This window comes from Vigna radiata, chromosome 2, assembly GCF_000741045.1.
Source record: "Vigna radiata var. radiata cultivar VC1973A chromosome 2, Vradiata_ver6, whole genome shotgun sequence".
NCBI classification, from domain to species: domain Eukaryota; kingdom Viridiplantae; phylum Streptophyta; class Magnoliopsida; order Fabales; family Fabaceae; genus Vigna; species Vigna radiata.
In genome coordinates this window covers 8359728-8386905 of record NC_028352.1, presented here as the reverse complement: position 1 = coordinate 8386905, position 27178 = coordinate 8359728, and the positions used below count along the sequence as shown (strand labels likewise).

Genomic DNA, 27178 nt, shown 5'->3' with positions numbered 1-27178 from the left:
TTTGTTTTGTGATTCAGGAAAGCTTTACTATTTGACATAGATAATATTTTATTTGGTTGTAGACTTTAATATCAGTTGTTATGAAACCTGTATACAAAAAACATACATAAAATTTATATATGCATAAGAAACCACTCTCTTTCCTCACTTTTTTTTTTTATAAAACATGAAAACGTATCGCTTTATTCTTTTGTAATATTTCCCACGGTAGAAGCTAAATCTTGTTGAAAAAGAAACTTCGAGATGATGAAAGAAGAGATCTATATTGCTTGCAACCAATGGCATTATATGGAAAGGGAAATGAGAATTCAAGAAAACCGTCTGGGAGCAGTTAAAGAGGATGTCACTTCTTGGACTCATATGAGAGAAAACGAACACCGACTCAGAGAGAGTCATGATCTTCAACTTGTCTTTTGCATGGCGCCATATCTGGTCAAACAGCATATATGTGAATGCAGTTTCACTAGCATGTTAAAGAATTGACATCATACGCATTTTCGACATAATTTTACCTTTGTTTTCATGCATATATATAATAAAATACAGCTCATAATCAAACTGAATAGCTTTTTGTTGTTAAACTTTGACGTTGAAAAGTAATTTTCCAACTGGCTAACATACACTATCATCTAACAGTAACCCTACAGTTTAGTTCTCTTCATTAATTAGTATCTTAATTCTCTTTTGAACGAAAGATACTTTTGCTTTGACAAAATCATCATCCACAGAAGAAGATAAAGTACTGCTCATGCTAATCTCTTATCAAGTCCTGACTTAATAATTTAATTCCCAAAACATGCAAACTTATTATGGCCAGCTGGTCTATTTAGGTCTACAAGCATTTATAGATAAACTAAATGAGATTTCAAAGACGTTAAGACGTATAAGGTTGTCTATCATGTTAAAAACTTGATTCAGATTACTTACTATTATATGTGAATAACTTTATATTAAGAAAGTTAATCTAAACCAGCTATAATATATGTCATCATAAGTGCAAGTATATGTTAATAACTTTATCTACGACCCATAAAGGGTATATATATATATATATATATATATATATGTAAAGATTATTTAAACCAGAGACTTTGGTCTGTGATACCAAACAAACCTAGCGTGGTTACCAGACGTAAAGTGGTGCCTCCTATTTCATCAACACACACATGTATATATATAGGCTTTTTGGCGAAGCTATCAATTAGATTACTATTCATTGGACCTTTTGTCGTTATGTTGTACACGCCAAAGCCTAACATTACCAAATCCACTATGTAGTATTGGGAAATGTGGTAACTAGATTTTGTGTCTTGCTTTTGAGTCTGGTCTGTGACTAGTTAGTATGGGAAGTTATATGGTAAAGTGTTTGATGGGTTGGTCGTGACTTGTTGGCTTCATCATTTATTTGTTGCATGCCTTCACTGCCAATATGAAAGCTCAAATAAGCAATAGGCTATGATTCTTGAATGCTCAGGCTAATTGAGCATTCCCATGCTTCTGACTTATTCAGCACCAAAATACAACCTTCTCTTTTTCGGAATTCTGTGCAATCATGCTCACATATTATAATTCTATTCTCAGTGATCGTACAATTGACATGCCACTACATGCATCACTTTTGTTTGATTAAATAATCTCTTAAATTGTACCGGTAAACTCTTCGTTTGGATTCATTATATTTGCATGAATGAATTCTGTCACTACATTACACGATTATCTACGTCGATTTTTGGCTGTTGATTTTTTCAACAAAACCTAAAGCTAACGAACCAAAACACTCAATTGTTTTGGCACCAGGGGCATCTTGTCAGTGTTATGGCGTAGACAAGATTAAAACAATAAGAAAACACACTTACACTAATAGATATGATTGGTCGATGAGACTTGTGCACAATGAAGAGAATATATTGTTTTTCTTAGACAACACATAGACAGTAGAAAAAATAAATCAATTAATAAAAACGGTATTTTATTTGTGTGTTGTATATAAATTCTTATTATATAGATAGAAGATTTATAATTATTACAAAAAAATAAAAATTATTTAAACTAGGGAATATATTTGATTTTGTAAGCACAAAAATAGATGTGTAATCTGGTATGACTTAATACCGTACAAAATAACACATTGAGAAAGACATTAACTAGTTGATTATGACTTCAAATATAAATAGTTAGAATAATTTGATCTTGTACTTGTTCACAAATGAACTAGCAATCAACTTTGATACGTGTTACTAGTTAGTGAAACAAAGGATTGGTTTGGTACTAAACATAACACTTTCGGCATTGTTGAAAGGTCAAAATCAAATAGTATTTAGTCAAAGGTCAAGATGGATTGATCCAAAATGAAGGCTGAAATAGATTGTTACGCATCAAAATTTGAGACAAACCATCTTAGGCCAATAGTCGGGATAGGTCATCCTAAACTAAAAGTCGAGCCAGTTTGAGACGAACCGTTTAGAGTTAAAGATCGAAAGGGTTGTTTCAGACTGAAGGTCATGATGGGTCGTCCTAGACTAAAAGTCGAGATAGATTAGCCTAGACCGAACGTCAAGACAAGTTGTATCAGGTAAAAGGCCAAAATGGGTCATGACAAGCTAAAGGTAGAGACGAGTGGTCTCAGTTCGAAGGTCGAAATATGATGTCTCAAGACAAAGGTTGAGGTGGGTCGGCCCAAACCAAAATTTGAGACGGATCATTTCAAACAGAATCTCAAATCGAGTTGAATCGGGTCAAAGGTCAAGATGAGTCACTTCGAGTCGAAAGTCGAAACAAATCGTCATTGTCAGAAGGTCAAGATGGATCCTCCAAAAGGCTAAAGTTCAAGACGAATTGTCTCGATCCAAAGTTCATCATGGGCCATCACAACCCAAAAGTTGAGACAAGTCATCTCGGTCCGGCTGAGACTAATGGTCGAGATGGCCGACCCAGGCCGAAGGTAAAGACAGATCGACCTAGGCATAATGTTGAGACAACTTGGGCTGAAGGTTGAGACTAGCAAGCCTAACTCGAAGGTCGAGACATGTAGACCCAAGGCGAAGGTTGAGATAGGTTGGCCTAGTTGGGTACAAACAAAGTCCCACATAAGATAAAATAAGAGATGGACATGAGTTTATATACACATAAGATACCTCCATTGGTAAGAGGCCTTTTGGAGTGGTATCAAAAGCAAATCCGTTAGAGTTTGACCCAAAGCGGACAATATCTTACCAGTGTGGAGATCTATGTGTATATGTGTGTGCTCAGTGTTGACCATGGTATACTCGAGGATAAGAAAGAAAAAGACTTTCGCTATAGGGCAGGTGGAGGTGGAGAACCATAGTTCTTTGTTTGAGGGGAGGATGTTGGGTACAAACAAAGTCCCACATAAGATAAAATAAGAGATGGACATGGGTGTATATACATATAAGATACCTCCATTGGTAAGAGGCCTTTTGGAGTGGTACCAAAAGTAAATCCGTGAGGGCTTGACCCAAAGCAGACAATATCTTACCAAATGTGGCTATTTGTATGTGCGTGAATTGAACCTCCCTACAGGCCTAAGTCTAAGCTCGAAATGGGCCAACTCAGATTGTTGATCAAGTCCAATATTGTCTCAGGCCAAATGTGTCGAGACTGACCGATCCAAAATCGATCGTCTCGAGTTAAAGTTTGAGATAGGATATCCCAAGATGAAATTTGATCGAAGGTCGATATGGATAGGTCCAAGACAAAAGTCAAGACGATTTGGCCCAAGCTGAAGGCCGAGATAGATTGTTACTGGTTGAAGGTCTACACGGGTCTATCCAGGCCAAAGGTCATGGTTGGCCAACCCGGGCCAAAAGTTGTGACTAGCAACCCTGGACCAAACATTAAGATAGGTAGTCTTGTGCCAAAGGTCGAGATAAGTCTTCCATTGCCGAATATCAACCTCATCAGTTGTAAAAGGTAAAAAGAGTCTCCTCCAGTTAATTCCTATTCATTTTCCTTATATCTCAAAATGTTTAACTTTTCCACCTCCAACAACTTATCTACCTCGAGTATTTTACTCCAATATTCCATCTCTTTATAGTCGTAAAACATCACAATAACTTTCAGTCTCACTATACATTAAGATACAAACAACCATTATAATTAAAAAAAGTCTAGAAAACAAATATACATTCCAAATTTGAGCAAATATTTATCATTAATTTATCTAACTCAATTCACAATCCAATTAGATCAAAGTGTGGATTGACTCGATCTTTGAAGTTCAGAGGGGAAGACGGACCGAACGAGACCGGTCAGGACCCGCGGGCTTGCCGGGTCGAACTCTGACTCGACGAACTAGAAGAACACGCTTTCCAAGCACAAGGAGTGATGGAGAACAGAGTGCATGGCGGCGATGGAGTCGCAAAGGTAGCTAGAGTCAAAGGTCATGGTGATGTGGAAGAACAAGTGTAGTGGAGGAAGGAGCGATCATCTTCAGCGGTCGGAAAAGAGCGGATTCAAAGGTAGAAGAACAGGGAAAAAAGGATTGGAGTAATACATGGCTTTAGCTTATTATATAATCCCTACAGGAATTAGTTCTCTATAAGGAATCCCTGAACAAATGGGACATTTAAGTGGTAAAATTTGTCAGTACAAATGAATTGCAATTGCAACTAAAAGAAGTTAAATGCATTGATATCCATGAAGTGAATTTAAGATTTGTTTTCCCCAGGTTAAGCAGGTAAATGACTAATCTTTCTTCTGATCTTAGAAAAGAGTTTCAAGACATATATAAGAATAGTAAATTTAATGCAGTACATATGTATGCCCGCAGACTCAAATAGAACCATACTCTTGAATGTCGTTTTCTAACCTTCTGGAAAAAATAAAAATAAAATTTGTTTTGCCATCGACCCACTATTGGAATTTCTTGTGATGTTCTTGAGTTCTGCGTTTTTCTTCTTTTCTTTTTTTTCGTTGGTGTGTTTTAAAGAGTGCACGGTTTTCTTTGGAACCTTGACGGAGTGAAGTTTTGTACATCTTCACTCGCTTGCGGATTATCCTCCATCACCGCCATTCAGTTCCTCAATTCTGGATCTTTCTCTGCCACAACCGTAATCTTCATCACCGCCATCATCCATGGAGAAAGCTCTTTCCCATTCTGCAATTATGAAACCCTAACTTTGGGTGGAAAGAGATCTACCACATAGCATCTTCTTATTGACCTCAAATGACCCACAGTGCCACATCAAATATAATTGTACAAGTCATCAAGTTTTTGTCAGCGGACCAAATCTGCCGTTAACCTTTTTATAAAATAGTAATCATTTTTCTTATAAAATAGTCAATTATTTATATGATATAAATTCATTAATTAAAAAAGTATAATTTTGTTCTCTTCAAAAATTAAATTTATTTTATATTAAATATTTAATTATAGAATTTAAATATGATTAATAATTAATATGAAAATAAAATAATAATAATAAATTATATTATATTTTTTATATTTTAGATTAATTTAAACAAACTTATTTTAACGTTGACTTATTTAAAGTTTTAAATTAATCTATATAAATGTTATATTAGATTTTAATTATATTGGTATTTAAATATTATAATTTTTAATAAAAGTAACCAAAATTGTAAGTCAATTAACTCAATCTAATCCAAACCACACAAAAATAATCGGATTAAATTAAAATTAATATAAAAATTCAGAAACATAAGTCAATTCAACCTAATATAAATGTTAAACTAAACCCAGACGAGGAATAGGATTAAAATATATTGCTGCGTAACTATTGATACTATGATAGTCTATATAAAAGGAGAATTTTAAAAGGTAAAACAAAACCTAAAAGTTTAATTAACAACGAAATTAACGCGCAGTTTAACATTTTATAAATTTCAGCAAACATTGCTCAGGTTATATTGAATTATCAAATGAAAACATCACTTTCATTTCTATAAATTCTCATATTTTTCGGTAAATTTTTAATAACATACTGTCCTATAATAATTTATTGTTTAGTGACTTTTATATTTTTTTTTTCTAACAAAATTTAAAGTTTTCAAAATAAAATTATATAATAAATGGTTGTTGATTGATTTACTATAATTACTTATATAATTGATTGATTAATTTTGTTGTAATTTGTTATAATTACTCATATAATTAATTGATTTATTATAATTAATGTATTATTGATCAAAAACTATTTGTATAATCTATTCATAAATAAATTATAAGTGGATTTTTCCTTCAAGAAATAACATATAGAAAATCAGTCTTTATTATTATTTTTTTCATTTCTTCATCTTCTTTAGTATAAACTTTAATCAACTAAATTAGTGGAAGTATTTTTCTATCTAAAAATTATATGTATATCAATTCAGATTCTTTCATTATTTATAATTTTATTTTATATTTTTAATTTTGTGATAAATTTCTTTTGATTTTATCCCTTTTTCTGTCATATTTTATTTCTTCTTCCCATATAAACTTATAAAGAGAAAAAACATTATTTGATTAATTATTTACAGCTAAACATGAGCTTCGCCTACACTTTCAACATTAAAGAAAGCACGTCGTGACTGATGTCTAATTATATATTTCAATAACTATCGTAATTTTTAAATATTTTTTATTTAATTATCATTCTTATAATAAACAAAAGTTTTAATCGCTTTTTACTTGTATCTTTACACTGTACTTCAAATTTTAATTTCTTTACCCACATATATTTATTATGATTCAAAACTAAAAATTGTGAACTAAAAAGTTATAAATACTTTATCAATGTCAAGAAAACAAAAAGTATTTTTCATTTTTTTAAACAAATTTTTAATAAAAAAAAAAAGAGGACCGGAGGTGGAAATTAATTAAGGAATTAAATTATCATGATTTTTGGATATTCCAACATCATGTTTAACGTTAATAAATGATTTACATAAGGTTTTTAATGTGTGTGAAATGAGAAGATTAAGAAAGTAAATTCATCTATTCCTTCTATGAGCCCAATTATCATTTGTGCACAGGCCCATCTCACTTATAAGCCCTCTATAAGCTCGATTTCAATTTCAGTCTATTAATTGTATATAAAAATTTGATAAAAATATAGTTTTTCCCTGGAGATATGATTATTATATGGTTCTTGCTTTTTGTCAAAATATATAATTTATTTTAGGCTTAATACTTTTTGCTTTTTGTGTATTTTTAAAAAAATTATGACCCAATTGAGACAGTTCAAAACTTGAAAATCGAATTGAGATTTTCACACAAATACGAGAACCAAGAAGGGATTAAGCCAACACGTCAGCATACCACGTCAGTTAAACTTAATGCCGTTTGAAATTAGTTAACGATTGGAGTAAAATGTGTGCATTTTTACAAAAATTATGACCCTGAGACAGTTCAAAACTTGAGGACCGAACTGAGATTTTCACACAAATACGAGGACCAAGAAGAGATTAAGCCAACACATCAGCATATCACGTAAGCTAAACTTAACGCCGTTTGAGATCAGTTAACGGTTGGGGTAAAATATGTGCATTTTTACAAAAATTATAACCCAATTGAAACAGTTCAAAACTTGAGGACCGAACTGAGATTTTCACACAAATACGAAGACCAAGAAATGTATTAAGCCTTTATTTTACTTAATTTACTATCATATACTTCCCTTATAACGTGTCCCTCATGCTCTCAATTCACACGTGCTCTATTGTTGCAATCAGAATTGGACCCACTTCTTTTCATTCTTCTACCATAACATAACAAAACCCTAATTTTTCTTTTCCTGACACTAAAAGAAGGACCACGTGCCTTGCGTGTGACGAAAACTCCTCTTCAATATTCATACCTCAATCCTTACAAGTCACGCCATCAATCTAAATCTATCATAATATTTTAGATCAATCATCAAGCTATTATTTATTTTAAGATTTTAAATTTTCTTTTTAACCATTTTGTTATTTAAATATGTTTTATTTTGATATATTATTATTTTATATTTGTTTCCATCAGTTTCAATATATATATATTGAAAAAAATGCAATTGAACGAAAAGTTTTTAGATTTTTATATTATAATGTCATTTAACTGATGATATTTCCATATTATAACTATATTTTGATAATTTTATATATTGATTATTATTTATTATTTTATTATTTGTTATATTGTTATTATACTGAAAAAGTAAGTTAATTTTTATTTATAAATATAATTAATATTTTTTTAAAAATACTTAATTCATAAACAATCATTCTCACTCTATTATAAAATATATTAATTCTTTTATTAACTTAATTACAAGTTAATTTTTTCCTCTTAATAATAAAAAAAATATTGTTATCTATCCATAAGTGTACGTTCAATATCTGAGTAAAAACAATATTATTTAAAAATTGAGATCAAAATAATCATCTTTCATTTTTAACATTCAACGTATCTTTTTTAAATTATTAGAAACCCTATATCAATTAAAGATAAAATCAATTCATAATATATAAATAAATGTAAATCTTATTTTACAAATCAATTTTTTGAATTGAATTAGACAAAATCTATTTCTAACAAAAAAAATCAATTTTAAAACTGAGAATAATCTTAACAAATAAAAAAAAAACAATGATTGAAAATTATATATGATTGACAAAAAATAAATTTGAAATTGATAATGCAATTGTATGAAGGTGGCATAATTAAGAATGGGGATATTGCTGCAACCAACTTATCTAACTCAATGTTGTGTGTTTTGCCTAACTGGAAAAAGGACAATGATCAAGTTCCCTTGTGTAGTGCTTTTGCTGAGTAATAAATTCACAATATTTAAGTCATTCACAAAATTTATAAAAACTTTAAATACCATCTTTATTTACCTTCTATTTCACACTATCAACTCACCAAACCCCTTTTCATAACAATAAATTACAATTTAATTCATCAACATGTAAATTTGAAGAGTTTTTTTTATTAAATAAAATAAATCGTTCTGTAAATTAAAAGTAGTTTCTACGTAAGTTATATATGAAAATTTAATCATTAATTTTATAAATTAATATAGGCTTACAAAAATCTTATTTCAAAGTTTTAATTAAAATTTATGGAAAACTTCTTAATTATTAAAAAACATAAAAATTGCAATATATTTTGTTCTACATATAATATATGTTAACTCATAAATGTTAGGAGTTACTATTTGATTGGCTTTAAAAAAATATATAATTTAATGACAAATTATAGTATTTGAACATTAGAATTTAATGACACAATAATTTCAGGTAAAAAACATATTGAAAGGTCAAAAATGTCATTTACATTTTTTATAGTTAATAAATATAATGTGATTCATTCATTGTCTTTTATATGGAATTAAATTGGGCACGTTTGATATCATAATGTATTTCTCTTTTTCTGGTGTTGTATTAGGGAGGGACTATATAGCTCTAAAATTCATGCAAGAGAGGATCATGAAGGAGTTGACTTAGGAGGAAGTGATGCTATAACCAAAAAACTTGTACGAAATCTCAACCAATCAAATTTACAACCAATTAACTTATGAGATAATGAATAATATTAAATATCCACTCTTTATTTCAAGGACAAATAATTGTTTCGATATTTTAAGTTTTACATATTTCACTTTTAATATAATAAGAAAAACAAATTATAGTCTTGTATAAAAAAATTATTCTATTGATTTTGTTTAAACTTTGTTAATGTTTAAAATAATTGAATACGAGTTTGACTCTTAAAAATTGTGGCATGTGTTCATTAAAGAAAAGTAATGTTAATATGTAAATGAAATCCTTTTACCTTTTGTTTTTTTGTTTTTATAAATTTAAAATTCGTAATGATATCTTAAGTTTAATTGCATATAATGTTAGAATTTTAATAATAAACATAACAATTACTATAAAAAGTTAAAAAGTACATGTTCAATTATTTCAAATATTAACCGAGTTTAAAATAAATTTACAAAGTTAAAATTGTGGTACTAAGACAATAATTTTTTTATTGTATGTAAAACTACCAGAATATATGTCAAATACTTGTGTTAAAGATTCTATTTAAAGATAAATTAGATTTATAATATATAAGTAATTATAAATCTCATCTCACAAACTAGTTTTGTAAAATTGAATTAAGTATAAAGTTCACTTCTTAATATGACATAATAGTCATTCTAAGCTTATCCAAACGAAATTTGTTGTTTGTTGGATTAATTATGTCACCGATTATTTGGCTATATCGAACTATGCATTAATGTTTAATTTTACTCTTGAAATGTACATGTTTCAGTATGTGGAAGTATATCGAATATCAAAAATATTAAGAATTTGTTATACTATTTACCCTTAGTTTAATAGTGAATTTTAGTAGGAGTTGAAGAGTCTGAACCTTTTAACTCCATCTTTAGATCTACCATTTCCAATACTTATTTTGAGAGTATAAAAAAGGATTAATGTTATTAATGACTAAAGAGGTTGCAATTATTTCACATTTTTTGTTCATGTACAATTAATGTGAGATGATACATTTATGGAAAGATTTGTTGTTTGTTGAGTTTATTGTATCATTAGTTATTGAGTTGTTATCGGATCGTACATTAATGTTTAATCTTACGCTTGAGATATATATGTTTCGATGCGAGGTGATGTATTAGAGATCACAACCTGCGAGGAGATGTATTAGAGATCACAACCTTAAGAATTTGTTATATTACACTGACTATTTACCTTAGTTCAATGGTGAATTTTAGTATGGGGTGAGAGTCTCAACTCTCTAACCCCATTATTCTACCATTTTCAATACTTCTTCTAAGATCATAAAAAAGGATTAATGTTATTAATGACTAAGGATATTGAAATTATTCCATATTTTTTGTTCACGTACAATGTGAGATGGTACATCTATAGAGAGATTGATTATTTATTGGGTGTATTGTGTCATCAATTATTGAGTTGCTATTAGATCATGTATTAATATCTAGTTTTACATTTGAGATGTATATATTTTAGTGAGAGAAAGTGTTGGTAGGATGGTAACGAATTGCGTTAGGCCTGAATAATGCTTACATAGTACCACCCGCAACAACAAAAAATCTACTTGTTACCTGTATCGTTATCCACCAGATTCCTGTTTAAAAAAATATTTGCAAATATTTTAAATATTGCGCGTACTTGTGAATTTCTGTGGGTATTTAAAAAAATTATAAAATATAATATAAATTGAACTAAATATAAATTAAAATTAAAATTTAATTAAATATAACCTAATAAAATATAATTTAAATTTAGTTTTAATTAAATTTAATATAATATAATATAAATTAAATTTTTATTTGAATTTTCTGTGAGTAATGAATATGTGCAGATACATAGTCACACTTGATCCATTTATAAATAGACATTAAAGTATCCACTACCTGCGAATAATAAGTATTCATAAATACTAACTATCCATCATTTATAAGTAGATATAAAGTATTAGTTATCTGCAAGTAATAAGTATCTATTGTCATTCTAATATGTTAAAAATTACAGTATTAAAAACTTATTGTTAAGATTAAATTGATAATTTATCTTAGTTCAATGATAAATTTTAGGTTTAATAGGTTCAGAGGTCCCTATATTTGGGGGTTTGTTTCAATTGGGTCCTCGAATTTTGAAAGTGATCAATTAGGTCCCTAATTTTGTCAATTTGAATCAATAAAAGCCTTTCTGTTAAATGCAGTTAACGCCGTGAAGTTTTTGAACATGTGGCACGCTGACGCTTCCAGGTGGCACCGTTTCAAGTGCATAGGTAAATTATAAAAGTGTGAAATCCCTTTTAATTTAGGGATTTCACCTTCAAAGACACCCTTTTAATTTAGGGATTTCACCCTTTTATAATCCACCTATGCACTTGAAACAATGCCACCTGGAAGCGTCAGTGTGCCACATGTTCAAAAACTTCACGGCGTTAACTGCATTTAACAGAAAGGCTTTTATTGATTCAAATTGACAAAATTAGGGACCTAATTGATCACTTCAAAAATTGGAGGACCCAATTGAAACAAACCTCCAAATATAAGGACCTCCGAACCTATTAAACCTAAATTTTAATAAGATTGAGAAAGTTTCAACCGTCTAACCCCTCGTTACCTTATTAGAAATACAGACTTGTGAGAGCATATAAAATTATTAATGTTATTAATGACTAAAAATATTACAATTATTTTTTTTTATACAACGTGATGGTACACTACACATGAGGAAAGAAAATGAACTTATACACATTATCTTACATGTGTAAAAGATAATTATAATAACTTTATATAAAGATTAGACATTAAAACAACTTTGAATATATTATTTTGTTCTCCAAAATTATTAATGAAGAGAAGTAAATGTTTTAGTTGATTAACTATAAAATCAACTATCATTAAAAATGGTTAGAATTTGAGACTGAAAGAACTAAATGATTCATAATTTTAGGAGTGAACTCAATTACTAAACCCCGAAACCTCTGCCCCACATAACCCAAAACTCAATTGAAAGAACATTAACCAAAAAGAAAATTAGTCTAAGTGACGTTTATTGGAAGCATAAGATATTGGAGATCTATGTCCATCTCAGGAGACGAAAGCTATCACACGTAATGATAGGTTTCGTTAGGTTAAAGGGTGTTAATCAATGTCAAGAAAAACTCTCACATTCCAATGATTTTGATTGTTTGATTGGTTTCTAATTTAAACTGCACTTTTTGACCATGCTTTGATCATTGTATTATAATAATCGGAGATCATACACAACCATCCAATTATGTCGTGTAGCACATGATAATTCAAACTAAAAAAAATGAAGTTGTTCAATCTTTTTATTTGGGTTGAGATTATGATGATTACTTTACTTGGAGGTAATAGTTCTCGAACAACCATAAGGGTCAATTTTTCCTGATGATTTTATTACTTGTCATCGTTGAGCTTCTAGAAAGAAGAATGAACTAATAGTCTTATTACATGACATTTGGTGCTTTTGGGAGAAACTTAATTGTTATCCCAATAACTAAGTTTCAAAGTTTTCTCAAAAAGACTTTTCTAATTGAAGTGGGTGGAAAATTTCCAAGTTTTCAAAAGATTTTTACTTATATATATTTTTTAAAAATTAAGATAATATTATATTCTTACTTTTCATTTAATTTTTGGTCAATATATGCACATATATTGTAATGTAAAAATTTTAAATATGAAATAGTTAAGAAACATCATAACTATTCTGCTGTGATAAAAAAAAAAAACGAAGTTACACATTTTTAATATAAAAATGTCTTCATATATCGTGGGAGCCTATACGGATTTCTATTCTCTTTTCCCATTCATGATAATAATGCTTTTTAGGATTTTTTTTTTTAGAAATCGTGTTTCTCACTAATGTTATAAATATCTCAATATGTTTAATATTTCTAAAAAGGAAAGATGTAATTATATATAAAAAATGTTTTCAGGAAACTTAAAGATTCTTACCTTTTTTTTATGAAAATATTTTCATTGAAAAAATTTACAGTTGAAGTCAGTAAAAAAGGTTTAAATTTTTATAAATAAGTAATTATAAAATAAGTATTTTTTTATAATACTAATTATATTTATAGAATCAATAAATTATGAATTTATATTTATATTAAAATAATATTTATATCAAATATATGACAATTGTGTAATTAATAAATAATAATGATTATATCATTATGTGAGATATTTAATTATAATATGTAAATATTGTGTATTGAAATAAGTTTAGACTGTTTTATAATAAATACATTTAATAAAATTTATTAGAACATATTATTTAATAACAACATTTATTTAATACTTTTCGACTTTTATCAATAAAGAAAAGTGGTTTGTAATAAAAGGAATAAATACATGAATAAAGATATTCAAATATTAATTTGAGTTTAGCATGAATTGTCATCACATATTTAATGAAATTAGTTAATCATGTTAACATTATTTTAAATATAAAATAAATATTATAGTATTTTCAGTTTTTATTTTTAAGGATATTAAGGTATTATTTTTATCTTTTTAACTATATAGAGGTTATGAAACCGTTATTATATTTAAACGTAAAGTCTATTATTTTTTAACCTGTGACCAGACTTTATATAAGAGAATGAGTTACTTTTAGTTTTGATCATTAAGCCTACTCTCTATTCAGAAAACACACCATCGAGTTAAGGTTTAGAAAAAATAAAATTGTTTGTGTTTGGATTACAAAATTGCAATGAAAAGAATACGCACAATATTTATTCATTTTTTTGCTCCCACTGTTTTTTTATCTAAATGTGTTATTGTAATGTTAATATAACATGTTTAGGCGAATTTTATACTTTGTTATTTTATCAAATCAACTAATCTAAACTAATTCAATTAATAATATTGGATTTGTTTTAATCAAATTATGCTGAAAATTAAGTTTTTATGTTTTAAAAAAATATCTATGGTCTATTTTATATTAACGTAAGGTTACCAAAATCTTGTTCTTTAAATAAAATATATTACTCTAAAGTTAAAGAACAATTGGTCGGGTTTTCAGTTTATTAAAAACTCAAGAATTTAATAAGCTATAATTGAATTAATTCACTTTAAAAAAAATAGAAGGACTAACTTGAACCAATTTAATGGTTTGGTTTGAATTGTCAAATCCACTAAATTATTTCGGTTCAATGAATAGTCATAACATAGACCTACATCACATATAAATGATTATGATTAATAGTTATTAAATAATCACAGAACTTTATAACTTAAATTTTAATAATTCATGTGTGATTTTATGATCTTTATGTCATCCCTTTACTTTTTTATACAAACACTTCTTATACTCAATGAATCTAAGAATATTGGTAGTTCTTTCTAATATAATAAAATTTAGTTTTAGTAATTCAAAGAAATAATTGTTGATTATCCACTTAAGATTATTTATTTTTAATATTTTTTTTATCTATTGCTTATTGATAATGTGATACATATACATCTAGTCATTTTATCAATAATAACTTAAATTTAGGTGTCTAATTGATCAAGGCTACCACTTATTATACCAAAAAAAATTACTTCAATCAATGTGTGATATAATGTGCTTCTTATATATGAAAATTATTTTTTTCCCGGGGACATTAATTTTTATTTAAAATAATTTAAGTATGAAGAAATAACCAGTTTTTTTTTTTAGAAAATTTCTATCGCATTAATAAAAAAAGTGATTACTTTCTTGAAATAAGTTTAACATACTTTTTAAAGATTATTTTAAGCATTTATAAATACTATTAAATGATAGATAGACATGTGGATAAATTTTTGTGTGGTCAAATATTAGTGGTTAATGTATTTATTTATTTATTTTTGTTATGTATGACTCTAATTCACTCTATTTTTCTTCTATCATCTTTTCAGCAAACCACAATTATTATGTGTTTTAACTTTTCTTTATGATAATAAAAGAAAAATACTATTGTTATTATTATAATTATAAAATTAGATATAATTTTTTTATAGTGTAAATATATTTTATTTATTTTATAGGTAATTATTTAATTAAAAACTAGTTAAGTTTTAAAAAATAGTTAAATTTTAAAAAAAATGGTTCCTTAAAGATATAATTGATAAAATAATTATTTTAATTTAAAATAACTTATGTTTAAACGAAAAAAATTAGAAAATATATATATATATAAATATATATATATATTTATATATATATATATATATATATATATATATATATATATATATATATTATTTTAATATATAGGTATAGTTTAGTAAAATTAATTATTACTGGATACGCCCCAAGCTATATTCTAATAATCTAATTTATTGAATTATAAGTGTTTGAAAAAAACTATTTTGAACTAGCTTTAACGTAAAATTACATAAAAATATAATTATATAAATAGAATTCTTAATTTTTAGATAAATATATATTATTACATGATTATAAATTTATATTTTTTTAAATTAAATCTTTTAGAGCATAATAACAGAAAGAAAAGAAACGAAATATTTGGTCTTTACGAAATTAAAATAAATAATAACAGATAAAAAAGTTAAAGATAATAAAAAGTATTAAAATATCAAAAATAGTAATAAAAGATTTAAATAAAATTTAAAGTTAATTGAAATAACTTATAACTTAGAAAGTAAAATTTTATCAAATGAACTACTGTAAAATATTTTATCATATAGTTTTCTTATATTGGTTAAACTAAATTTTAGACTAATACAATAAATTACTACTAGCATTAACACAAAAAAAAATAAAAAATGAAAACAGAGTTTTTCAATCACTTATTACTTGGGGAATACAAATTCTACAAGTACTTTCCACCTTTGAACGAGTTTCATATGATCCTTCAATTTTTGAAAGCTGAAACGAAGATCTACCAACGTCACAAGCTACACATTTGAAACATTGAAGGCATTTAGGATGAGCATATTATTAAATAATTTAACTTATTTTCATTTAAAAAATCTGAAAATTGATTGAATGAAAAAAATAAAATAAAATTTAACAACAAATTTTACGGATAATTATATTACTTGAGGAAAAACGTTTATAATTAGGAAGAGGTGGAAAAGGTCTCCGGAAGATATTAATTTAATGAAAAAAGAATGGAATTTTCTGTTTAATATTTGACTGCTATCTAAACCACCTGCACCAGTTGACTCGTACTCTTCTTCACCCTATACGACTTGTAATTTGTCAAGTCCATAGATTCACACAATAACACAGTCACAAAATTCAACCCTCTCTACCATAAAATAAAACTAACTTGTAAAAAAGATACCAAACTTTCAACCCTTATGGGTGGTTCAACCCTTCAAAGTTCATACCCACCCAACTCGCCAAATGCTTCCCCACATTAATTTTTTCAAACTTCAGCTAACTATGATACAAAACAAGGAATCTGCCTTTCATTGCCACCCTATCTACCTCATCCAAACTCTTCAACTCTTAATGTGCACCAATCTAAACTCTTTCCCTTTAATTGTTGGATCTATTAAGATGACTTCATTTGAGAGACACAAATATTACTGTGAGATCTGAATTCAACTGTATAAAGAATTGATATCATTCTTTACCCAAAATTTTAAGATAATGAATTAATAAGTCTTTCATCTTTATAAGATATTCTATTTTTTCATTTCTATTCAATATCTTGTTTCTATTAAAAGTGAGACTTAAATTCACACTTGAATTTCCAACATTAAGATCCAATCATACTTAAACCCCACTTCCACGTGTCTTTGCCGACTAATAACCTCTGACATCAAAATTAGGCCACGTTGACCACTCTACACACAGAACAAAGGATAGAGAGTGTGTGCCAACCAAATTAAGTACCCAACCAATAAAAACAACCTTTTTATAAAAACTTATACTCAAAAGTGTCTTCTTTCAATTCCACACATGTATATAAATAAGGTCACAATAACCAAACTCAAACTCCCCACAAAACCCTTCACTTTTTTACTTTCCAAATAAACAAACATGGGGTGGTGGCAAAGAGGCCACACCATTGGCCGGGGCTCATCAGCCACCGTCTCCACCGCCACCTGCTGCGCCGGTGGCGCTGTCTTTGCCGTGAAGTCCGCGGAGCTGTCTCGATCGGAGTCTTTGAAAAGGGAGCAGAAAATTTTGTCCTCTGTAAGTAGTCCTTATGTGGTTGCGTACAAAGGGTGTGACGTTACGATGGAAAACAACAAGCTCTTGTTCAACCTCTTCATGGAGCACATGCCCTTTGGCACGGTTGCTCAGGCGACTTGCCGGCACGGTGGCCGGCTCGAGGAAGTGGCTATGGCACGCTACACAAGGCAAATTGTGCAGGGGCTAGAGTACTTGCATTCAAAAGAATTGGTGCATTGCGACATCAAGGGTGCTAATATCTTAATCGGTGAAGATGGGGTGAAGATTGGAGACTTGGGGTGTGCTAAGAGTGTGGTGGATTCCACGGTGGTGATCGGCGGCACGCCGATGTTCATGGCCCCGGAGGTGGCGCGTGGGGAGGAGCAAGGGTGTGCCAGTGACATTTGGTCACTTGGGTGCACTGTGGTTGAAATGGCCACGGGTGATGCACCGTGGCCTAATGTGGAAGACCCTTTTTCGGTGCTTTATCATATTGCATATTCTGGTGAAGTGCCTGAGATTCCTTGCTTTCTATCTGAGGAAGCAAAGGATTTTTTGGGGAAGTGCTTGAGGAGGAATCCACAAGAGAGGTGGAATGCTAGTGAACTTTTGAAGCATCCATTTATTGGAAAATCATGTTCCAACAATAAGGAAGTTTTGGAATCTAATTCAAGTTCCCCAACTAGTGTTCTTGAGCCATGCTTTTGGAGCTCTGTGGAAGAGTCAGAAAGTGTTGGCGATTTGATTAACAACCCAAGAAAGTTTGAACTTTTGGCTGCTGGGAGGGTCAGAATGTTGGCTCTGTCTTCTGGGCTACCCTGTTGGGCACAACATGATGATGAAAATTGGATCACGGCCAGAGGCAATGGAGGGAAAGGTTTTGGCAATGGTGGGTCAGGGACAGCTTCTGCTAGTCATGAGTTGTCTCACTAGGAATGGTGAAAAGCAATGTCAGTGGTAGAAATTAGTGGACATGTTTGTCAGGATCTCAAATGTAGAGTACTAGTGTTTTAGTTAGTGATCTCATTTTTGACCCAGGCATTGCTTAGATGCTATTCCCTTCACATTAGATTCTTGTTTATAATTCAATTATTCAATATTTCATTCTCCCCTGTTCTATCAATCTCTCTTTAACTTCAAACAACAAATAACTATTTATATTTCTGTATAATACAATACTTACACCTTTTTTCTATTCATTTCTCATTTTCTTATTTTTGGTCTAATGTGAACAATTGGCCATATCACCCTACAACAAGTAAATAAATGTCTGATCTTTTAGAATTTTTCGCTCTGTTCAGACCATGACCATATCAAATTAAAAAAAAAATCAAATTTAATGTAGACTTAAACTTGAAAAATTCAAACTATAATTCTTTGGTAGAATTGGGTTGAATTGAGTAATTTTCTCACCTTTAAGTACTTATTGTATTTATGTTTGGTGCAGTGAATTTATCAGGTCTAATTAAACTTAAATTATTATATCTGACGTTTATCTTTAATTTCACTCATAGTTAAATCGCTTTATACACATAAATCCTTCTCATTGTATTATGTGTCATTATTAGGTATAATACGTGCTAATTAAATTTCTGTCCTTACATATCATTTTCAATTTTCTTACATGACAATGGTACCTATATTAAGAGTAATTTGATACATAAAAAATTAAAAACGTTTTTCACGTGAGACCAAAAATGAATATACTCGTGGAGAATAAAGATTTAGATATATTATCCGTAACATTTTTCCGGACTTAAAACAGATATTTTTGGATTTATCTGTGTATCTTCCTAGAGGCATCCGAAGAGAATATGTTAGTAACTTTTGTTACTTTTTTGTTCAAATGTAAGAACATGAAAAATGGAACATGGTTGTACGACAGCATCCTTTGAAAATGGATTTGGTGGAAAAAAGGTAATTAAGTGAGATAAAACAAGGTAGGGAAAGAGAACAAGGTGGTCCCAATCTGTTTTTTCTGGTACATCTGAAAGAAGAAACAAAAACAAAGCAAGAATAGCAATTTCCTAAAGACACCTAACCGACCCCATCATGTCATACTGAACTTGGCTTCAACCTATCTTCTATTATTTGAGATTGTTGATTCCAATGGACATGAGCATAGGGAACCATCATGGCCACCCTTTGGAGCAATGTCTCTCAATGTCCTTGGTTGGTGGCTTTTTTTTTTTTTTTTTACCTTTATAATAAAGACTCATGTATATTGGTAGGTTTAGAGATTAAATTGTGTTGGTTAGCACGGAAATTATCTAGTTATTAAATTCCACTCTCCACCAAATCAATGTAGCTTTAGACAAACGTTGTGTGCATCATCCATAACACTCTCAACACAGCTTTTTAATTCAAGTGTGTTTTAAGTTTATTGTACATATATGGTGGTTTAATAGCATGATGCAAAATTATATTCTATAATATTAATGTTAGAAGTTCAATAATACATTAGATGCCACTTTTTATTTATTTATTTTATTTAGGTTTTATCTTTTGCTTTTTCATTTGTAAATTACAAGTAATGTGAGTTTTTTCTGTCATAACATTTGTGCAATCACCGTGCCACAAGATAGAAATTTTAACGTCATCCAGTCCAATTGATTCAATTTTATAGAAACAGAGATATAATTGAGATAAAAAAAATACGATGACCTATTTGAGATGATTATGCAAAAACAAAGACTTCGAAAAACCTTCTTTTTCATGCAAAGTAAACTCTTACGAATTTACCAGTCGAGTTTACTAGACTCTCACGAGTTTATATAAACTCTTGAGTTTGACGACCTTAAATATAATATAAAAAATAATAATTTTTGAAGTTATTATTTATTTTTATTTTTAAAAAAAATGAATAAATTAACAAATAAGTATATAATGACATATTAAAAATTTTAACCCGATCACTAAAATTTAAGAGGTTCGTGGCCAGTCCATGAACCTAAGCCTGTTTTGCCATCTTACTTCCTTAGCAAATTATATCTAAAATGGTAAAAACTTGTTAAGCCTGTGAAAATATGAGTGCTTAAATTTTCATTTTTGAATATACATTAACAAAGATAAATGAATTCGTAGAAAGTGAATAAGAAGAAGAATACTAAAAATTGTTTTTGGAGAAAAAAAAACCAATAACATGAATGAACCATATAAAATCATTTTAAATAAAATGGTTATGAATTAAAAAATTTAAAAAATGTCATTAAATAAATCCAAAAATATGCATTGAATAAATCTCACAAATATTAATACTAAAATACTAATTTTATACATATATATTAAGTATATAATGATAGAATAATTGTATGAGATGACATAGCCGTCAAAATACTAAGACTCTATTGAATATCACAACACAAAAAGTTAGGAGTTGGATCTTTTAACATAAAATGTGATTATGATATTAGTAAGGTTCGCTTTTTATGTGCGAAATACTTAAAAATACGCTTTTATTCTACAAAATAGAAAATTTATTATATGTAGTTTTTGTAACATATTGTCGTTGGTGAATCTTGAATTATGACAATATGATACTTGGATTCCACCTATACGATGTCAAATATTCTGGATCGCAGAAAATACGTGGAACCTTCAGCTTTTATTCTCGATTTATTATTGATGAAACAAATAAAAGGAGTACAAGATAAATATATTAAAAGTAGTAACAATACACAAGTTATTTGATTGAAAAATTGATGAGAAAGAAATTAAAAATATAGATTTTTTATTGAAGAAGTAAAAGAAATATCATTAATATTATTTAATTGTTTTTACTATTAACATTAATATTGCGTACTATCAACACTTTTATTATTATCACTATTGATTTACTTTATTTATTCATTATGAATATTATAATAAAAAAACTGATATTTTAACAAAAAGAAAAAATAACAGAACAGTACCCACCTAATATTATTCATCTTATTATCACTTGTAAATTTGTGATAATAATTTTTTGATTTGGTTTTTTGAAAATAATTTGAGGACTGAATTTAAGTGTTCGATAAGAAAAGAAGAAGGAAGAAATAAGATGAATAAATATATGAAAGACAGATAAGGTTTAATTAGTTTTTTAGTTTTTTTTTTTTTTTTTAATTTCAAGTTGGTTTTTCAATCTTTTTTTTTATTTTAATTTGGTTTTGATTTTTTTTAAAGTGATTTAATGTGACATTTTTGTTAGGATGGTACAAAGGTATTAAAAGTTATTGTCACTTAATTATGATAGTCTGAATTTGATCCTATATTTATTTTTTAGATTTAATTTAGTTTTGATTTTTGTAAAAATAGAACAACATTTTTTTTTAAATTAGGATATTTTTTTTATAAATGCTAATAATTTTATTAAAATTAACATTTTTATTAAATATTTTCGAAAATAATTTTGAATTAACTTTAAAATCTATACTAAAATGAAACAAATAACTTTTTTAAAAATTAAATACTTAGTTTAGGACAAGTCACACGAGTTATATATATATATATATATATATATATATATATATATATATATATATATATATATATAATGAGTCAAAACTTAAATATTAATAAATTATACTATTTAATTTATTAATTTTAATTTGTTCATGTCTTTTTTAGGTTTATAACTTGTGTTCCATTGCACAACTAACTGTTAATTGACATGAAAAATAAAATAAAAAGAAAGTAAACAAATTAAAAAATACAATAAAATAATCATAAATTAACACATGATACTAACTAAACATCTTTTGTACTGTATTAATAGAAATACCAAATTAAATCATTTTTAGAAAAGATAAAACTAAATTAAGATGAAAACAGACCAAAATAAAGACCAAAAGAATAGTTAAACCTATATAAAAATACGTAAAATAAAAATATTTGTTTTTTTTTTTTTTAAAAAAAAGAAAGTTATAAAATCCTTAACATAGGAATGATAATGTAAGTTGATTTTGATTCGTCTCATATTTGGTTTGTAAGAAAAGGGAACAAACCAACCAGCCTTGCATAGTTAAGAGGCATCATAACTCTATATTTTTGAATTTTTATAAAAACTCAGTTTTTTAATAATATTAAAATAAAATTATCTTTATTTTAATTGATTCTGATAAGATTCTAAATAACATTATATTTTAATATTTTTATTGTAATCAATTTTGATAAATTCCTAAATAATATCTTCTATTTTAATATTTTTATTCTATTTTAATTTTTCTTATATTATTTTAATTAAAACGCTAATTTCAATTTTAATTAATTTTTATCAAAAACACATGCAACCGATTCGAAACATCTATATTATCCTTTACTTCAATAATGTTTACTTTTTATTATTTTTAGCTCATCCCACGTAACATTTAGTTCCCTAACATGTGGGTTGATTTGTATATAAAATTATTTGTTTTGTAATTTTTTTTCCATCTAACATGTAAAATACTAGAATGTTTAATTTTAATAATTTTATTTTTATTTACAAACCTATTTATTAAAAAGATAATATTCATAATTTTATAATTTGTAATTTTAAAGTACAATCAAAGCATGTTAAAAATTTCATAGCATAAATATATAACTAAAAGAACGAAAACTAAATTTCTAGTAACTAAAATTGTCAAGCAATTAAGGTTCTCCCAAAAAAAAAAAAAAGCTTAATTGATGGAAATTCACACAATAATCACATTAATAGACACGTCATCAACTATAGATATATTAGAATATATAGAGTGTATGGAGCAATTGGTCTCGTTTCGTTGGTTCCATGAATTATAAGTGTATAGTAAACCTTAGATTAAGGAAACCAAAATATTAATTAGATACACTCTTTTTCTTATAAGCCTACCACTTAGATCCATGACTAACCCATATTGTAATTCTCTCTAACAACAATCAAAAGCAAAATTTCAAATATCTCTTTAAAATTTCTCTCTTTCTTTATTAATTTGTGGACCAAACAACTTTTGTTTTATCTTCTCTCTCAATTTCTTACCCAATTTATCTTTATAAAAAAAAATGCCAATAAAAGCGTAATTAATAATTTCTTGTTTTTCTATTACGTTATTTTTATATCTGTGTTTTGTATTGCGAATTATGTGGAGAAAAGTAAAAGAAGAATTTGTGTACATTAAAAACAATTCATTAATTATTATTAAATTTAAAAATGTTTTCAAGGTCTTAAAGTTATATTAAAATGAATGGCAGAATGTGTTGTTGCAGGATCATAGACAACAGTTTCAAGTGTAATTTAAAGAACTTTTTTCATATAATTATGAACAAATGCTATTCCCAGAACTAATTAAAAGAATACGAAAACAGTGAGTAAAACAAATAATAACTGTAATAACCGGAAACGATAAGATAGAGTATAAGTTAAAATAAAGTCCTTATTTTATCGAGGAGCGATTATATTGTACACGAGTCAGGATATGATAATTATTTGTTTAGTAAAAGGTGTTAGAATTAAGAGATACATCAGAAGACAGTCCAATTGTTAGATTTTTTTTTTTCAATTATCAAAAACTTTATTGATGATAACTCATTTATAAGATATCTAAATTATATTTAAATATAGGTTTAATTAGTTTTTTCAGGTCTTTAATTTATTTTTTCAAAAATGTCAAGTTGGTCATATTTTTCTGTCTTAATTTGGTTTTAATTTTTAAAAAATTAATGTAATTTAGTTTTTTTTGTTAAATTTATTTAAATTGATCAAGGATTTTTTTTTTTATCAAAAGAAGAATAATAATGATTTTCTATATAGCTATAATTAACATAATCCTAATATCAATTTTCATTAAAAGTCTTTGATTCGTTTCAAGAATAATAATTACCTTATAACATATAAAAGTTAAGACCGTATTATTGATAAATGTTTAGTATAAATTAATTTTGATATCAATTTGACACTTATTTTGTTTTGACTTTGTTAAATATAGGAATAAATCATCTCAATTTTACTTGTTTCAAAAATTTTGATGAATATAGAGAGTCAAAAGAGAAAAATGTAAAAAATAGAGGAATTCTAAGCAATTTTTGGCAAATGTGAGCATAAGATGATTGTTGTTAATGGAGTAGACAACTCTTAAGAGTAGACAATCCTAATAATTGAGGGAGTAGACTAGTGAGCATTAGATGACTCAAAAGTATACTATATAAGCATTAGATGATTGGAGAATAAACAATGTGAGCATAAGATGACTAAATAATAGACAATATAAGTATTAGATAACTAAGATGTAAACAATATGAGTATTAAATGATTGAAGGAGTAGACTATATTAGCATCTATAAGGACCAGACAACAAAAAATGTTATGATACTAATGACTAAAAGAAGTATATGAAACATTTTTGCTAGGTAGAGATAACTAAAAGTAAAAATAAAAGTATAGTTTCAAAAGTTACATTAACTTAAAATTTTTAAAATGATAGATAAAACAAACACTTTTTATAAGATGAAATTGAATATAAATTTTTTAACCTATTCATTTCAGTGTACATTTATTAATATATATTTTCTATTTTCATATTAAGTAAATTAATGGTATAATTAACAAATATAAATAAAATAATATTTTTTTGTATTAGAAAACCCATACTTAAAAAAATGAGAGTAATTTTTTTTGACTTGACTGAGTGTATTATATGTACCAATGGAGTATGTCGATTAAAATAACATAACTGATCATAGAAGATTAATTGATTGTGATCAGAATCAACTAATTATATAGTTAATCTAAACATATCAGAGATTAAGTTTAAATAAAATTGAGTCTATTAATTTAAATAAAAAAATTATAAAAATAATTATAAATACTTGTTGAAACTTTTATTATGCTTTACTAATCAAATTCAAACTGATTTTAACACACTTTAACATCAATCCGATTGATTGCGTAACACTTAAGATAATATAATATTGGAGCATGTAATCACAAAATTGTTTTAAGTAAATATTGGACACTATACCCCAAACAACGAGTGTTTCTATCAGTATAATTGTGAAACTACAATTTAAATCACGAAACATGAGAAAATAAAATTATTCCCAATTTAAATTAAATATTAATCCTATCATGTGACTTTGAGTTTCAATATTAAATATAAATAAAAGTATAGTTCCAAATGTTTAAAAATATTTTTAAATTCAGGCCAACATAATATCAATTTTTCCTTTATCTAATTTCTCCTACCACATTGAGTTAATTTTAAGATGATAAAATGAATTAATTTTAGATTTGTCCCAGTATTGACCTTCCAATATTAAATCAACGTGAGTTCAGTCATAAATATCGAGTTAAAACTTTTATGTATTTTCGTTATATTTAGATTGGTAAGTTACCCATAAAAAAAAAGTTAAATATATAACAACCAAATTAATGGATCAACCTATTAAAATAAGAAATATTTTAATTAATTATATATTTAAAAAATACTAAATATTAATAGTTATTTAAAATTAAAAGTATTGCCCTAAATTTTAAGTAATAATTTATTTAATTACAAATAAATTAAATAAATATTAGTAATGCATGTATATAATTTAAAAAATATCATTATAGAAAAAAAGAAAGAGAGAAAGAGATGGATCCGATGAAGCACTTTCTTGACAAGTTAAAAGTTAGGAATAACAAAAAATATCTATACTAATAATTCTATACTAATAAAATCTGTAAGAGATATTAATATATTCATAGATAATAAATTTAAATTTTTTAACTGCATAATAGTCAATAACATATTAATATTATTAATAAATTTCATTTAAAAATTTAAAAACAAAAAAAGTGATTAAATAAAACTATTGGTGAGATAAATATTAGTATTGATTTTTTTAAAATTTAATTATATATATTTATACTTTTTTATTTATATCTATGAATTTAAAGTTGGGCTTTAAAAATATTTTGTATACTGCACAGAGTAACTTATTTAAATTTATTTTTTATAAATACTAAATTTATTGGTAATAATATTTTTATACATTTTTATTTAAACTATACATTTGAGTGTATATTTTAAATAATTTTATTTAGAACTAAAAGTATAAAAATATTTACAAATATTTATGAATACAAGTACAAAAATTATATTTTATGACGTACAAAAACAAACTATGGCGTACATAGTTTTGTACGTTATAACATGTCTACATATTTTATAACGTAGCAAAAATTTACATTATCTGAAGATATTATGACACTGTTTCTAGAAGAAATAACTCTAATGAATGTGAACATATATAATTTTACTCAATTAATATTATGACACTCTTTCTAAAATCAGTCTATTTTTTTTATATGAATATTGAAGAAAATTGTTTCGAATTGATATTGAGTAAAATTATCTATGTTCATATTCATTGGAGTTATTTCTTTTAGAAACAGTGTCATAATATGTTCAGATAACGTAAATTTTTGCTATGTCATAAAATATGTAGACCTATTATAACGTACAAAACTATGTACGTCATAAGTCATTTTTGTACGTCATAAAATATGATTTTTGTACTAGATGTATTTTCCAGCATGTTTAAATGAGTTGTCTCAAATTTTAGT

The 27178-nt window shown here is 27.0% G+C and overlaps 1 protein-coding gene across 1 annotated transcript; it reads left to right on the top strand.

Moving 5' to 3' along the window:
• Positions 1 to 17432: 17432 nt before the first annotated feature.
• Positions 17433 to 18751, top strand: LOC106755922 (mitogen-activated protein kinase kinase kinase 18). The gene has a single exon (XM_014638155.2). It carries the CDS (start codon positions 17500 to 17502, stop codon positions 18565 to 18567), a length of 1068 nt encoding a protein of 355 aa, XP_014493641.1. The 5' UTR covers positions 17433 to 17499; the 3' UTR covers positions 18568 to 18751.
• The last annotated feature ends 8427 nt before the right edge of the window (positions 18752 to 27178 follow it).

Bases quoted from the DNA above. Each gene is read 5' to 3' on its own strand.
- LOC106755922 (XM_014638155.2), top strand. From the start codon at position 17,500: ATGGGGTGGTGGCAAAGAGGCCACACCATTGGCCGGGGCTCATCAGCC.